The sequence below is a fragment of the Trifolium pratense genome, linkage group LG7, assembly GCF_020283565.1.
Source record: "Trifolium pratense cultivar HEN17-A07 linkage group LG7, ARS_RC_1.1, whole genome shotgun sequence".
Classification (NCBI taxonomy): Eukaryota; Viridiplantae; Streptophyta; class Magnoliopsida; order Fabales; family Fabaceae; genus Trifolium; species Trifolium pratense.
In genome coordinates, this window is record NC_060065.1 from 40,185,527 (window position 1) to 40,202,661 (window position 17,135).

Below are 17,135 nucleotides of genomic sequence, written 5' to 3' on the forward strand. Positions count from 1 at the left end.
TTGAACAAAGTGCAACCGCATCATTTAATCAATAATACAAACCCCTTTAAGTTTTTACCAGAACATTTTGGCGCCCACCGTGGGGCTGCGGTAAAATCATTTGATCCTAGCCTATCACAGTAACTAAACGAAAAATCAAACATTTCCACATGGCTGGAGAGCACGGAAATAACGACAGTTCTAGCGTTAACACCTTGCAAGCCGCCGTGGTAGAAATACGGCGCTTACAGACCCAGATCGCGGCCATCGAAGCCAAAAGAACACATGAGAAAGAAAAAGCGAAAATGATTTCGGAGGAGGAGGAAGGAGAGAGCGTCATGGATGTACAGCCTTTGGCACAGCATTTATGGGATACCCAAATCACGGAAGCAATCAAGGTTCCTCACCTTCCTACCTTTGACGGAAAAACTGACCCTCGAGAGCATCTGATGGCAATTGGAACACAAACCGCCATAATCAATGCTCCGGAACACCTGAAATGTAAACTACTAGCCGGCACCTTCAAGGATGTAGCCTTGCGTTGGTACATGAACCTTCCAAGGAATTCAATAGAAAGCTACGCGGATTTTCACAAGAAATTCGTTCACCAATTCGCTGGATCGAAACACGTGAAAGTCACATCAACTAGCCTTTTTTCTATTCGCCAAAACCACGGCGAATCATTGCGTAGTTTTTTGGCCAGATTTAGTGAAGCTACCATTAAGGTCTCAAATCCAAACCAGGAGATGTTCGTGGCGGCCTTTCACAATGGGCTAAAAGCAGGACATTTCAACGAATCCTTAGCCCAAAAACCAGCCTCGTCAATGCAGGAAATAAACAAGCGAGCGGAGTGTTATATAAAGGGCGAGGAGAGTAACGCCGAGAAGAGGCAAAGAGACGCCAAGGAGAGGGAGTATATGGGGCGCGCTACCAAAGCGCCAGAACACCCGCGACCAAAAACGGGAAACCATCAAGGAGACCCATGGCAAAGGCACCACGGTAAACCCTACCGTCAACCGCCCATGAGAGAGTTCAGAAATCACCCCGCCAATGAAGACTTTACGCCATTAAATGCCTCAAAAGTTTACGTTTTAAATGAAATTCTGGCCAGTGGGTTGGCAAACCTCCCCCCAAAAAGAACCAACAATATTCCCTTGGGCTCAATGATAACGCCTGGTGCGCCTACCACAGGTGTAGAGGTCACTCTACGGAAAAGTGCTTCCGCCTAAGAGATTTAATCGAAGAACTGATTAAAAGCGGACACCTCCGGAGGTTCATAGACGATGCAGCTCAAGGCCGGGTCATCGTGCCCAAAATCCCCAGACAAGAGCCACGGGATCCCCCAGGGCCAAGTAGAGAGCCTCCAAAGGAAAGGATCTCAGTGAATACAATAGCAGGAGGATTCTCAGGAGGAGGTGAGTCAAGCTCAGCAAGGAAAAGATATGTACGCCGAGCCATCTCGGAGATATACCTCGTGAGACAACCCCAACCACTCGACGTTCCGGATTTGGCATTTACTGCAAAGGACAGACTGGAGGTAGCGCCTCATGATGATGACCCCTTAGTAATACAAGTCCAAATTCTGAACTGCGATGTAAAAAGAGTATTGATCGACTCAGGGAGTTCGGCGGACATTATGTACTGGGAAGCTTTCAAAGCCATGCAATTAGCGGAGGAGCAATTGCAACCATACGCAGGAGCTCTGGTTGGTTTTTCCGGAGAACAAGTAGATGTAATGGGCTACGCCTCACTACTCACTACCTTTGGAGAGGGTAGCAATGCCAAAACTATCAAAGTGCGATATCTGGTAGTCAAAACTCATTTCACCTCCTACAACATTATCATAGGGAGACCTGCTTTTAACACATTAGGGGCGGCCATGTCCACTCTGTACCTAGCAATTAAATACCCTCTCGATAACGGAGGAGTAGGAACAGTTAGAGGCGATCAGATCCTCGCCAAAAAATGTTACGAGTCCAGCTTAAAGATACGGCATCGAGCATCCAATACAAATGGAGCATCCGAAAGAAGGCAAGTCACAGTTCCGGGTGGCATAAACATCATAGAAAATTCAGACATGGATCCGAGGGAAGAATTTCAAGATAGAAGGGTAAGCCCTATAGAAGACCTGGAGCAAGTTCAAATCGGCGATCACCCACACCAAACAACCAGTTTAGGAACGGCGTTGCCCAATGAGGAAAGAAGAAGAATCATCAAAATCTTGAAGGACAACGCTGATCTATTTGCATGGAAACCCTCAGATATGCCAGGGATAGATGAAGGGGTGATAACACATAAACTATCAATATCACCCAACACAAAACCAGTCTCCCAAAGAAAAAGAAAGGTTGGGGAGGAAAGGCGAGCTGCAATAGCGGAAGAAGTGGAGAAACTAAAGGAGGCTGGATTCATTGAAGAAATAAAATACCCCTCGTGGTTGGCAAACGTCGTCATGGTGAAAAAGGCCAACGGAAAGTGGAGGATGTGTGTGGATTTCACGGATCTAAATAAGGCATGTCCCAAAGACCCATATCCTTTGCCCAACATAGACAGGTTGATTGATGGCGCTTCTGGATGCAAGATGTTGAGTTTCATGGACGCCTACTCAGGGTATAATCAAATAAAGATGAACCCCACAGATGCCTGCCATACAGCCTTTATGTCGAATACCTGCAATTATTTCTACAACGTTATGCCTTTCGGATTGAAGAACGCAGGAGCAACATACAAAAGGCTGATGGACAGGGTTTTCTCCGAGCAAATAGGAAAGAACCTAGAGGTATACATTGATGACATGGTAGTGAAAACTCCCGAAGGAAATCGCCACGACGAAGATCTTTTGGACATTCTGGGATCAGTAAGAAAGTACAACATGAGGCTAAACCCAGCAAAATGTTCTTTCGGGGTGCAAGCAGGAAAATTCCTAGGTTTCATACTCACTAACAGAGGAATAGAGGCCAATCCGGAAAAATGTCAAGCCATCATAGACATGAGAAGCCCTACATCCGTGAAAGAGGTCCAAACACTGACAGGCAGAATAGCGGCGTTGTCCAGATTCCTATCATGTGCAGGTGAAAAAGGTTTTCACTTCTTTGCATCTCTCAGGAAAAGCGAAAGGTTCTCCTGGACGCCTGAATGTGAAGAGGCCTTCAGGCAATTGAAGGAATTCTTAGCATCTCCACCCATCTTGACGCGCCCGTTACCAGGCAATACCCTTTACCTTTATCTTGCAGTGTCGGATAGAGCCTTAAGTTCGGCTTTGGTTCAGGAAGTAGGGGGCGTCAAAAACAGAAATTAAATCAAGGTTGAAAGGCCCTGGCGTCACCCGTAGGGGGCGTCAAAAACAGAAATTAAATCAAGGTTGAAAGGCCCTGGCGTCACCCGTAGGGGGCGTCAAAAACAGAAATTAAATCAAGGTTGAAAGGCCCTGGCGTCACCCTTAGGGGGCGTCAAAAACAGAAATTAAATCAAGGTTGAAAGGCCCTGGCGTCACCCGTAGGGGGCGTCAAAAACAGAAATTAAATCAAGGTTGAAAGGCCCTGGCGTCACCCGTAGGGGGCGTCAAAAACAGAAATTAAATCAAGGTTGAAAGGCCCTGACGTCACCCGTAGGGGGCGTCAAAAACAGAAATTAAATCAAGGTTGAAAGGCCCTGGCGTCACCCGTAGGGGGCGTCAAAAACAGAAATTAAATCAAGGTTGAAAGGCCCTGGCGTCACCCGTAAGGGGCGTCAAAAACAGAAATTAAATCAAGGTTGAAAGGCCCTGGCGTCACCCGTAGGGGGCGTCAAAAACAGAAATTAAATCAAGGTTGAAAGGCCCTGGCGTCACCCGTAGGGGGCGTCAAAAACAGAAATTAAATCAAGGTTGAAAGGCCCTGGCGTCACCCGTAGGGGACGTCAAAAACAGAAATTAAATCAAGGTTGAAAGGCCCTGGCGTCACCCGTAGGGGGCGTCAAAAACAGAAATTAAATCAAGGTTGAAAGGCCCTGGCGTCACCCGTAGGGGGCGTCAAAAACAGAAATTAAATCAAGGTTGAAAGGCCCTGGCGTCACCCGTAGGGGACGTCAAAAACAGAAATTAAATCAAGGTTGAAAGGCCCTGGCGTCACCCGTAGGGGGCGTCAAAAACAGAAATTAAATCAAGGTTGAAAGGCCCTGGCGTCACCCGTAGGGGGCGTCAAAAACAGAAATTAAATCAGGGTTGAGAGGCCCTGGCGTCACCCGTAGGGGGCGCCAAAAACAGAAAATATACAGCGAAGAAAGACAAGATTATCAACATCATCAAAAGGAAAAGCTTGCACGCACTCAAAATAAGGCGACATATCGCCATACCAGCCACAATCGCCAAAAAGGCAACAGGTATAAATTTATTCTCAAACAACTCACAATTATGTTAAAATGTCAAAGACATCACAGGTGTAGGGGTAAAAGTTTCCAAGGCAAGAATAATAGGAGGCGTTATATCAAAATAATCCGCGAAGTTATGAAGAAAAGAAATCAGGCGAATAAAGAAATTAATAAAGGACCCAATAAAGGGCAAATTGTTCAAAGCCACAAAAGGGCATACAAAATAGGTACAAAAGGCCACAGAAGGGCAAGAAAAAATTCATTACAATAAAGGGAAAAGAAGGCGTTCATTCAGGAGGAGCATAAGGGACGAGCTTTCCATCAACTATTTGCTTCATCGCATCGGCCTCGCCTAGGCGCCCAACATCTAAATCAGGAAAGAGCAACTTAACCTGCTCGATAGCAAAGGCGAAACCTTCATCGTACTGGGTGGCTGCATAGAGTTGAAGCTCGTTGATGTCATTTTCCAACCTAGTCTTCTCATCAGCCAAGGTCCCAACAGAGAGCACCGCCTCATCCTTCTCCTTGGAAAGCTTGGAAAGCTTCTCAACCTGGGCAGCAGCATTCTCCTTGAGCTTTGCCTCAGAGGCGGCGTAGCTTTCTTTGATCTTCGCCACTTTCTCTTCATAATCTTTCCTCAGCCTCTCTGCCTCGCCCTCCCGTTCTTCCTTCAACTTTTTGATGTCATCCTCCAGCTTCGCCTTAGTTTCAGAATACCTCTTCTCAATATCAGCGAGATTATCATCAACCATCTTCACTTTTTGCCTCACCTCTATAACCTCTTGCTCCTGGCGGTTTGTCAACAGATAATTAAGGAGAGTACCATTAACTTCATACTCTAAGGCTTTCTTCCTCAGGTCTTTTGTCGAAGTGTTGGTGAAGCGAGTCATGTCACCCACCATGGTTACTCCTCTCTCAATAAACTCCAGAGGATCGAAGGAGCTCCAGGAAAGGGGCGCAGCGGCTTCAGCGTCTTGAGAAGGAGGCTGAGAAGAACTGGAAGCCGCACCTTTGCCCTTGTCAGCACCCCCAGCCTTTTGAGTAGTTTTCTCTATTTTTAGTTTTTTGGGAGGAGGAGGTTCAACACCCTCGGTTCCCACGGCTCCAGAATCTGCTTTCCTCGGGATCTCGATACGGATCCGCCCATCATGTTTCTTTTTGCTCCGCCCCTCTTTAGTAACAGCCTCCTCCACTTGCAGCTGTTTCAGTGGGTCAATCACGGCGACAGCAGGATTGGCTTTTTGCTGGCGAGCCTTAGCCAAGAATGCCAGTCTCTCCTCATTAGAGATAGTCCTCATTCTCTCTGCAAAAATAAAAGAGACAAAGAAACACAAGTTAGCAATAAGGCGAGATCAACACTAAACAGAAGTAGAAAAATACCAAATTCATTACTTACGTAAATACTCTGTCAGGGCTTCACTATTACCCTCACACCTAAGAATGTCAGCGGTATCCATGAGAGCGTAGGAATCAAGAAAGTTGACAGTATCTTGTTCAAAATCACTCAAGGCCTCAAAGACGGCTCCCTTGATAAGCTTAGGGTTATCGGTCCAGTAGAAAGGAAATAGAGGATCATCAACCTCATCATACATCAAATCAGGAAATTTCTCATCACTACGGACCCGAAAGAAAGAGTCTTTGAAGTTTTTGAAATTGGAGGCATATAAACTTAGGAGGCGACGGTTGGGTTGACTACTAAGGGAAACAAGAGATCGAGGCTTCAGGTTTTTTATTTGGTAAAAAGAGAAGAAAACGCCAATTGAGGGTGCCAATTCAAAACCTAAGCACATCACCTCAAAGGCTTTTACAAAGGCCCAACTGTTAGGATGGAGTTGGGTGGGGGCGACGTTAAGAACCCTCAACATTTCCGCCTCAAAGGAAGTGAAAGGCAACCAGATGTTGAGAGGTTGAATCACGCCAGTATAAAGGTAAAAATAATCGGGCGGGGTGTCATTCTTGGAAAACACGAACTCATCTTCTCTGACAGGCTCGGTAATAATAAAATCTTCATGCGAGGGATCAGAGAGTTTGACGGCTTTCCTAAAGCTCCTCACCATTTCCATACTGGTATATTTTGAAGAAACTTCCATGGTGACGGGAGTATAACCAGCAACAACCAGATCTCGACAAGGATTCTTCCGCTTTCCTGTGAAAGAGGAAGGGGAGATTATGACGCAATCACTGTCATTACCACTATCACTACTGCTATCACTATCACTACTACTACCCCCAACATCAAAACCCCACAATTCCGAATAAAACCCTCGGCTGTTAAGAACGCCGTTAGCCCTAGTATAGTGGGCGCGAACTTGTTGCGCCCATTCGAGATAACTAGGAGAAGAAATATGAACTCTCCCCTCATTTTCATCTAACTCCCTCAAGATAACCATTTTTCTAAACCTAATTAGAAAAATTAGGGTTCCTACTCAGGACAGACCTAATTAACGAAAAGAAGAAAGGTATGAAATGAAATTCCTTATGAAACGGATGAAGACCTCGAAGCAGGGAGTTGAAGTCGTCTTAAAACGGAGACCGTTGAGAAGATTTAATAAAAGGATGAAGAAGGTAGCGCAACTGGAGCGTAACAGGAGTAGAAAAATTGGGCAGAAAAAGTAAAGGAGAAGGAGGGAATGAGAGCCCTACTTATAGGACTTTAGTCCCAGCAGTTAAATTGAAGTTGTAAAGTTCGAACGAGTAATACCGTACGCGTCGTCGGATCACATACTTGTCAAAAGCGCGTATCTCGAGAATAAATTGTAGAAGATTTATCGTCAGGTAATTAATAATAACGCCTTTAAAGGAACGGTCTCGCCAGGAATAATAACGCCTTTTAAGGCGGAACAAAGATAACAGGGGCAGCGCCCAAAAGGGAAGAATTCAAGGCCAAGGCAAAAAAGCGAAACATAAGGACAACACATTCAGTTCTAAACAGGAAAAGGAATCTTTATTAATGGCGAAAAATAAAAATACAACGATGGGAAACCAGAGTTACAAAGAAAGAACTAGTCCTAAATCCTGTCAATCAGACTCCGAATCCTTCTGCGCAGGCTCAGGAAAAGTCATCTTGGACTCCACGGTGACCCGGGACCCCTCTTCTTCACTTGACGAAGAAGCACGAAGCTCAGGAGGAATATAGGTCTCCAAGAACGAAGCATAATCCTTGTCTGTGCTATCAGAATCAGAGGTATCTGAAGAAAGAATGATAACCTCCACTTCTCTGACCTCTTTAGACCTTCGGGAGCGAGTGGAGTTAGAGGTAGATACCTCTACCCTTTTCTTCCTTCGCTGAGGTTGAGACTTCTCAGCAGCAGGTATTTTGGCATTGTTCTTTTCCATCGTGAGGATTCAAAACAAGTTGATAGAAATTCGAGTTTTAGCAGGTGATATTTATAGTCAATTTTTAGCCTTAACATCGTTATTAACGGTAGTAATAAATGCTTGGACGGTCGTAACCACCAAGTTTTGACTATCTCGAGAAATGTCACTTTTATGTTTCCAAGGAGTCAAAATTTGACCCATTTTAGTTATTGAAGACTGCAAAGGGAGGCGATACTAAAAGGAACAGAAGAACAACACATAAGGAAAGGAAATTGCTTAATATTCAAATTTTTGCAAAGGCAATACAACGGAAGCAAAGATGCAGAATGAAAATAACGAAGGTTCAAAAATACGGAAGCAAATTACAAACATAGGAAAAAAGACATAAAAGGGCAAGCAAGTAAAGACTTTATGGCATGGTAGAACTCCCCAATTCATCAGCATCGGCGACGGCGATACGGTGCATTTCCTCCAATGCCCGTTTCACCCTCTTCGCCTTCACCATGTTTTCTTCAATAGGCTTCAAATCTTCTTTCAGCTCGTCCTGCTTGTCCAAAAGGTCCACCAGAGAATGACGTCTGGAAATCAACTTAGTGACATCATCCCTAATCTCACCCTGAAGAGCCCTCTTCCTCTTCAAGAGCGGCTTCATCTCTTTGTTCAACATCGCCAAACGGTCATCCACCCTTCGCTCCTCGTTAAAGCATATACCCAGGATCTCCTCCTGCACATCCATGGTCTCTTTCGTGATCTCTATCTGGCTGTCGACGGCTTCGGTAACTTCGGTATGGCATTCCTTAACGTTTTCCACAGCAATCACAAAGGATGCATTATCCTTCAGTTCTTTCTCCAGACGCAACACACTGTCAAGAAAACGCTTCTCCTCCTTGGTCAACCTCCAGCAATAATCATTCAGCTCTTTGACGAATTCCGAGAACTCACCAAAATCGTCCATTAAGTCCTCCGTACTCAGGGTCAACATACGTCGGAGTCGCTTAATAACGGGGGAAGCAGGAGATTGACCACATTCAAAGGGAGGGTTTTTAGGAGACATACTGCAGAAAGAAAACTTTTAAGCGAGCAGGTGAGAATGTGATGAGTTGATCCTATCATCGAATGCTCCATTTTATAGAGGAAATATCCCATCGTGGCATCAGTAAGTGGAGAGACGGTTGATAGATATGGTACAGGAGTACGAGAACGTGCACCAGAAAGTGGGAAGGAACGTGATGAGATTCTTCCCGCGCCATAGGTTTTAGAGGGAAAATTCGAATCATACTCAAGCACTTCACTCCTTTGGACTTCGTGCTTGGGGGGCTGTGGACTGGGCAATGGGCTTAAGAAAATATCCAGTAAGCCCAATTAGAGTAAAAAGGATGATAGGCCCAAATCAAGTAAACCCTAAAATACCCAATAGGCGATTAGAAGCTAGGGCGTGACCTGCAACTCTAAGGCAACGCCAAAAAGGGTGGATTCTGTGTTACTGTAAATATCTTCTCCTTCCTCGCATCAACCGCTAACTTAAGAAGGAAGAAATAAACTTCTCGTAACTGCCATAGCTTGGAGACCAAGGTTCTCATCCCTACTTTCACGCTGTGTTACCAAAGAAGGCGCTGTGGACCGGATTTCTAGGAATCCTTGCTTGGAGAAGAAGACTAGATGCTCTATAAATAGCTCCATACTTTCATTTGTAAAAAGGACCGAATTTCTGACCTATAAAACTCACAGGGTTGTTGGGATTGAACAAAGTGCAACCGCATCATTTAATCAATAATACAAACCCCTTTAAGTTTTTACCAGAACAGTTATAAACTAAATATATTAGATTTTCAATATATCTAAAAAAATATATTTTATGTTATATTTAGGTATCGTCGGACTTGACTTTTTTTCCTCTTATTTAGAGCTTATGCAAACAACCTATGCAATTTTTATATATTATTATAAGTTTATCATGGTAGTTTTTTAGATTCATTGAAAATCTGATATATTTAGTATACGTTATAAACTAAATATATTAGATTTTCAATATATCTAAAAAAAGTATATTTTATTTTATATTTAGGTATCGTCTGACCTGACTTTTTTTTCTCTTATTTAGAGTTTATGCAAACAACCTATGCAATTTTTATATATTATTATAAGTTTGTCAAGGTAGTTTATAATAAAATAACTTATAAAATTATAATTTTCATCAGTGTAAACTTATAAAATAACATAAAACTTAATTTATATTGCATAAACATTACATAAGTTTAAAAAAAGCCGGGTCAAACGGAGTCGTATCATCGACCCCATTGCCTCATTATTACACAACTCTCTGCGGCCCTAATCAACAAAGCAAACAAAATAATACTGTATTAATTAAAATAAATATTAATTAAAAATAAACAATATGATGTCAGTTTCATTCTCTCTCCACATCAATCCCTCTCTCTCTCTCATCCTCTTCTGCAATGCAACAAAAACAAAACTCTCTCACTCCTCTTCACAAAAACTTTTCAACACTTTTTCACAAGCAATCCCTCGTAGGAAAAAAATATATAAAATATAAAATATACTAAAAATGTAAAACAAAATCCAAGTTTTTTCCTTCAATCCAAATCCAATATTCTTCTTCATTTTCTTCCCCTTTTTTGAAAACCCTTTTCCTCATTCTTCTCAAAGTTTCAACCTTGATCTTCATCACCCAAATTCATAGCCTTTTTCATTCAGATTTTAGGGTTTTCATTGTTACTGGGTCACCTTCAAGTTCATTCCTTTGATGGGTTTTTGTTCTTTTTTTCAGTGCTTTCTCTTAAACTCGTTAAAGGGTCAAGGATTATAGTGCTAGATTTTTTTTGTTTTAAGTGGGGTCGTTGAAAAAGTTGAAGAATCACATTGTGTTTTGTGAAAAAAGGAATGATTTTTATCTACTATGTTGCTTTGTTTTATTTGGGTTTTGAGGCTTTTGTGAACAGTTGTTGCTTTTTATCTTGGAAGCTTATTTTGGAAGCAATTTACTTCACTTTTGAACGTGATAGTATTTAGTGTTATCATGGACTTGCACAATGGTCTCTTTTGATCCATTTTCTTTTTGGATTCTGAGTTATTTTTACTTGTGAAACTTGTGAAATTTATCTCTTTTATTTATGATGTTGGAGTAGTTGGTATTATTAATTTAGTTATATTTGGTAGATCAAGTTGATTTATTTTTATGGGTAGTAGCATTGATGATTTGGAATCACAAATGTTTAGTTATAAGGGTTGTTGGATTTATGGTGATGGTTATCAATAGCTTTTGATGATGTTTTAGTTTTTAGTCTTAAGAGTGAGGTTTCACTTTCATCAAGTATTTGGGGGTGGAATCTGAAGAGGTAATGGTGATGGAGGATATAGGGTTGTTTAATCAAGTTTGGCAATGGGTTAGGTCGAGAAAAGATGCTTGTTGGCGTGCTCAAACTGTGGTGGTTTGTTGTAGAGATAGAACTGCGATGTTTATTGAACGCCATTGGCCTATGGTGTGTAGGGGTTGCTCAAAATTGGGGAGCTTATTAAGGTTATCATTGATGTTTTGGAAGGACTCTGCTATAAGGGGGTTTCAGTCTTTCATTAGGTTTGGTTCAGTGATGCTTCTGCTTATAATGTGGAGCTGCTTTCTTAGTCTCACTTCGATGTATTGCGTGGCTTATGTGCTTGTTAGCATGGTATGTATTCATTTTTTGACCTGTCTGAATCTTTATTCTTGCTGTTGTTGCTTTTGATCTCTGTATTTATGTCATTACTCCATTTATGATTAGTATTTTAGAATTGGAAATACATTATAAGAATTTTTTGATAGAGATAAGTTTCAAGCATTAAATAATAATGCAAAGTTTTATGGAAATTAGACTCTTACCTTCAAAGTTTGGGGGAGTATCAATTAGTATTATTTTTAGTAAAGTTGGCTTCAGGTGGTTATCTTGATATTAATGTCATGTCATTGAGTTCTACGTCTAATTCAGTTGCAATGATTTTAATTTCTCTCTGAGGATTATTCTTATTTCCATTTAGAGGTTTACTTATCTCGGCATTTTATAATTTGTTTTGTCTAGTAATTATCCTAATTTGAGTTCAAAATATTATGGTAGATTTTTATTTTATTTGTATGGTTTTGAACACTTACTACTCAGTCCACCTTATAAGATTTCAAATTCAATTGAATGCTTCAGGTTGCTGCTGGGGTTGCTGTCCAATACTTGGGTTATACTCCTGGGATTTTTATCGTAGGGCTCTTTGGCATCCTTATTTTGTGGATGTATGCTAACTTCTGGATCGCAGGATTATTACTCGTAGTTGGAGGTATGGTATCCTTATTTTGCACCCAACATGTTCTTGATTATCTATGGGTTTGGGAGCTTTTGGGAACAAATTGGAATTGTGATTTTGCTATATTTTGTTATTTTTGCCCTTTATTTTTGTTGGTATTTAAGCTTAGACTAGTTGGTTTATTTTGCTTGGCCTTGGCCCATTTTCATTTTTTGTGCTGTTAGATAGTTCTAATTAGGTTAGATTAGCTTTGACTTGTAATCTAGGTAGGATATTATCATCTGTGCTACAATCCTTGAGTTACGATCTTTCTCTCTTCCTCCCTATCGTAGGTAGGATTTCGAATTTCACAACATTGATACAGTAAATATGTTCATATTTAAGGCAATATTTTTCCATTGTAATGGTTTTTGACATTTTCTAATTCGACTATTTTCCTGCAACCAAGAGGCTTGGCTTCTATGTACTGTCTGTATGACTCTGAAGTTGGTTATTAGCTTTCATTGTCACGAAACTTTGTTCTGTTGATGTTCTATGAGGGCGAAGGCGCATCTCTATTTTTGCTGGCTTAATCAAATATTTATCCATTGTTTCATCCTCGTTAAGTGTTATTATCTATGAATCACAAACACGGACACAACACTGACGTGTTGACACCAGTAATAATTTTAAAAAATGAAAGTAATTGAATGTAATCACATGCGTCGAACAAGGAGACAAGGTGAAATGCCATTGATTCAAAGTATTGGTGCTACATAATGCCATTATGATTTCTTTCTTATGCATTACCCTCTTAACCCAATTTATATAATATAAATATGATAGTCACTACACATTGTGGTGCATTTTATTACAGTGTTCTTGTGTCTCTTTCTCTACTCATTTTCTCTTCCTATAATCCTGAAATTTTGTTTTTCAATCACCAATGCAGGCTGTTTTGTCTCCCTAAATCATGCACGCTTTGTGGTATTAATTGGAACCGCATATGCTATGTATTCTGTTCAAATAACAGTGGGATGGCTAGGTCTTTTCCTTGCCATAAACCTTGCATTTCTTTCAAACGACATTCTGAATTTTCTGCTTCAATGGTTTGATAACGTGAGTGAAAGTTCGCATTCTGAAGAGCAGAAGCAATCCGAAACAGTTGTTGAAGACGACTTCTCTGAAGAGTGTGAATATCCTATCCCACCAGTTGAATCGGAGAATTTGCATTCATGCAAATCATCCAGTAAACCACCTGCTGTCACCACATCAGTAGTTGATAAGCAGAAAGAAGTTTTGGTTAACAAAGTTGTTAAAGAGGAAACAAATTCAATTGATGAAATGAAAAGGATATTGAAGAGTCTTAATCATTATGAAGCCCTTGGATTTATTCGCAACAAAAAGATCGATGCAGCAATTTTGAAAAAGGAATACCGGAAAAAGGTATTTGTTATCAAAATATTTTGTATTGCTTCATCGCTGTCGATATATTTATTCAGGCTGTTTCACATTTCTTTAAGTATTATTAGTACCGCATTACAATGTTGCAGAATCAAATTTTGACATGTTATAATGTATTTACTATCGGAATTAAAGGGTGTTTGGTTTATTTCTGATGTCATTTTCATTTGAGTTACTAATAATTACAATAGTGGCATTGTGTCTTTCACTTCACTTTGTTTTCTATTTTTACTATTTCCTTCTCAAAATCTTGAACAGTAAACAAAATGAGATGATATTTTTGTAATTATTAGTTAAGAACATATCAATTACAATTATAACAGAAATCAAGACAATAACCGGCCTGTTATCATTTTATTTGATCATGTAGGCTATGCTTGTGCATCCTGATAAAAACATGGGCAGTTCTTTGGCAAGTGAGTCATTTAAGAAGCTTCAATGTGCATACGAGGTAAAGTTCTATCTAAAAGATGTAGAGATTATCTTATAATTGATATATAGGCATTTAATGCATATTAATTTGATATTATAATTTGCATCATTAATACTTTTTCTCTTTAACATGTATGAAACTTTTTCTAGGTTCTTTCTGATTCTGTGAAAAAGCGAGACTATGATGAACAATTAAGAAAAGAAGAATCCATGGCTAAAAGTGTCTGCCAGAAATCCCACAGTAGTTCACATCAGGTAAATCTGACAATATTCTTGTAAATGACCGACATATTCTACATGATTTCTGTGTATATGAGTCTGAAGAATCTTATAAATTACTTTAGTATTTAATGTTTTGGTAGTTCCTTGGTTTGTTCAGAAATATGATTCTTTCAAATATTTACCTGGTCCATGGTGAAGGCCATGCGATTATTTGTAGGAGACTTTGAGTTTGTGTTTCTGAATCATTTTCCTGATTGATGATCTGTATTAGAAAAATAGTGATGGTACATGTTTTCTCCTCAGGATAATACTGAATATCGTTCTGAAGAATCGAGACGTATTCAATGCACAAAGTGTGGGAATTCACATATTTGGGTATGCACCAACAGGACTAAGGCCAAAGCAAGATGGTGTCAGGTCTGATTTCGTTCCCTTACATCTGGATATTGAATTGTCTCAATTGCATGTGCACTTTATCGTAATTCTGAGTTTTACATCTTCATTGGAAGCAGGACTGCTGTCAGTTTCATCAAGCGAAGGATGGAGATGGTTGGGTCGAATACAAGGGGTCTTTGGTTTTCGACAGGCCTCAAAAGGTAGATTCTTCATAGCAAATGATTTCCCCCACTTCATTTCATTGTTTGCATAGAGTTTCTGAACTTTAATCTTGTCTTTGTAGGTGGAGATTCCCCGTGCTTTTGTTTGTGCTGAGAGCAAAATATTTGACGTATCAGAATGGGCTATATGTCAGGTCAGTGTATTCTACAAGCAATATTCTTGGTACACATAATCCATCTTGACCTGATCAGTGTTGTCAAATAGCGGCTATAGTAGTACTACTACAATGTAGTGGAATTCGAACAAATCACCATTGTTCTGTGATACACTATTTAGTATAAAGTATTGTTAAATAGTGGCTATAGCGACACTATAGCACTGTAGCGTATTGGAATTTGAACAAGTTGCTATTTTCCGCTATTGACAACACTAGACCTGATTTGGTGCTCAGTCTACTCCACAGTCAGTGTTCCAACTGATTGGACTTACATTGATGTTGCAGTTTGGTTATTAGCTTTCATCGTCATGACTATGAAGTTGTTCAAAGACTTACCTCTATTTTTGTTGGCTTAATTGAATATATATTATCCATTGTTTCATCCTTGTTAAGACGTACCTCTATTTTTGCACAAATAATATATTGGTAGTAACTTCCATGTACTTGCATTGATGTAGCAGTTTGGTTATATAGGTGAATGTGTTCCACTTTCTGTATCTGACAACTTGCTTTATTTCGTGCAGGGAATGGCTTGTAGGCCTAATACTCATCGACCGAGCTTCCATGTAAACATGGTTGGCTTAGAGAAAAGCCAACGCTGCAACTCAAGTAGATTCCCATGGGATTTGGATGCCGAAATGATGATGGACGAAGATGAAGAGGCATTCAACCTGTGGCTTCAGCAGGCGTTAGCATCTGGTCTCTTTTGTGAGACCTCGAAACGAAGGAAAAGTTGGAGTCCATTCAAATTGCCTCAAAAGAAAGGCAAAAACCAATGGCGAAGAACTTCATGCTGAAAAGCTCAATAGGGAAAAATCATAGTTCATTGCGCCTATCCCTAAGGGATTGGATGGAGTTGATCATTTTGTAGAAGAAAACCGAAATGGATTGCTGAGATCAAAACTAGAAGAAATGGCTTAGCAACACTAAGAACAAGATAGATGAGTCATGAGAGAGCATTGTGGTGAATTATAAGAGCCAAAGGTTGCCAATTTTCTGTACCATATTTCATATCCATAAATATATTTATACACTAAGTTATATTGATAGTGCAAAAAACCTTGGTTTCTAGGAGATTCTCACATTGCTCATATGGCCTCCTTAAGGTTTTCAGAACTGAAACATGAGTTGGTTGACATTGATCTATGGCCTATTGTATCCTTGTTCTTATATTAGAATTAAAAGGTGTTATTTTCAATGGTTACTAAGTACTACTTTTGGTTCTTTGTATATACATGCTAATAAAAAAAAAATCATTTGCCTTCAAATTTGATCATGAGTTTTCATTTTTTAAGGTGAATAAATGAGTGTATTAGGGTTCGAACTTTGGTTTCTGCATATTACATAAATGAGTGGGAATGAATTGAACATGTACTCGAACCTCAGAGTCTACTAGAGGGGGTGGAGAAGATCGTGAGGTGGCAGTGTCGAGACCGCCTAAGATTGGTTCGGGGCTGTTACAAAAAAAAGGCGTTCTTTCCCACTACCAATTGGGCTAGTGTGTGTATATATATATATATATATATATATATATATATATATATATATATATATATATATATATATATACGGTGAAAACTGATAATTATTATGAGAAACGAGAACTAATAATAATGATCATCAGATTTAATTGACGCACTAGATTAAAATACTCTCACTCACTCAAAATCTCATGTAATTCTAATCGGAGGGAGTAATTATAATCTTTCCTAATTTAAATTCCACATTTTTTTTCTTCTTTCTGGGTGCTGCTTCATCCCTATGTATCTGGAATTTTCTCAAAACACAAAATGCCATCTAGAATTTTCACTCTTCCAATTTTTTTGGAAATTGGAAAAAAAAAAGAAAAAAAAAGAAAAAAAAAGAGAGAAATAATGCACTCAGAGCATCTGAGTTAGAGTTCACCATCTCTCAATAGTGCTCAAGTTGTAGAGGATTGGAATCGATTTTTTTCATGAAGGTTTGAGATGCTGTTCAATTTTTAACTTTCTTCAATCAATCCTCTTAACGATTATATTACTACATATTTTAGAGTGGCCGCTTCATCGCTGTCTCTATCGCCGGAAACAAAGATTCAATTGTGTGAGGAGGACCGGCAACACATAGAGCAAACGAGGAGGACCGGCTGGGATTAACTTATGTACCATCCATAAAGATTTGGCTTATGGATAATAACTTTTGCCCATAAGTAATAGTACCTGTCACCCTAGCTTCAACTATAAACAATAGATTCAATTTAAAACTCATTGGTAATTTGGTGACATTTTAATAAAGGCGAATGTTACTAAGACATAAATGTGGTAGTGAAATTTGATTGCTACCTCCTATAGAT

The 17,135-nt window shown here is 39.8% G+C and overlaps 1 protein-coding gene across 1 annotated transcript; it reads left to right on the top strand.

Moving 5' to 3' along the window:
* The first annotated feature begins 10,044 nt into the window (after window positions 1-10,044).
* LOC123897441 lies at window positions 10,045-16,001 on the top strand. The gene is made up of 9 exons (XM_045948088.1): window positions 10,045-11,330; window positions 11,835-11,964; window positions 12,863-13,356; window positions 13,745-13,825; window positions 13,957-14,061; window positions 14,332-14,445; window positions 14,541-14,624; window positions 14,708-14,779; window positions 15,328-16,001. The coding sequence occupies exons 1-9, from the start codon at window positions 11,004-11,006 to the stop codon at window positions 15,598-15,600; spliced, it is 1,680 nt and encodes a 559-aa protein (XP_045804044.1). The 5' UTR covers window positions 10,045-11,003; the 3' UTR covers window positions 15,601-16,001.
* The last annotated feature ends 1,134 nt before the right edge of the window (window positions 16,002-17,135 follow it).

Coding starts and splice junctions, on each gene's coding strand:
- LOC123897441 (XM_045948088.1), top strand. CDS start 11,004: ATGGTGATGGAGGATATAGGGTTGTTTAATCAAGTTTGGCAATGGGTT. Junction 14,062..14,331: donor CCCACAGTAGTTCACATCAG/GTAAATCTGACA, acceptor TTTTCTCCTCAG/GATAATACTGAATATCGTTC. Junction 14,625..14,707: donor TTTTCGACAGGCCTCAAAAG/GTAGATTCTTCA, acceptor TTGTCTTTGTAG/GTGGAGATTCCCCGTGCTTT.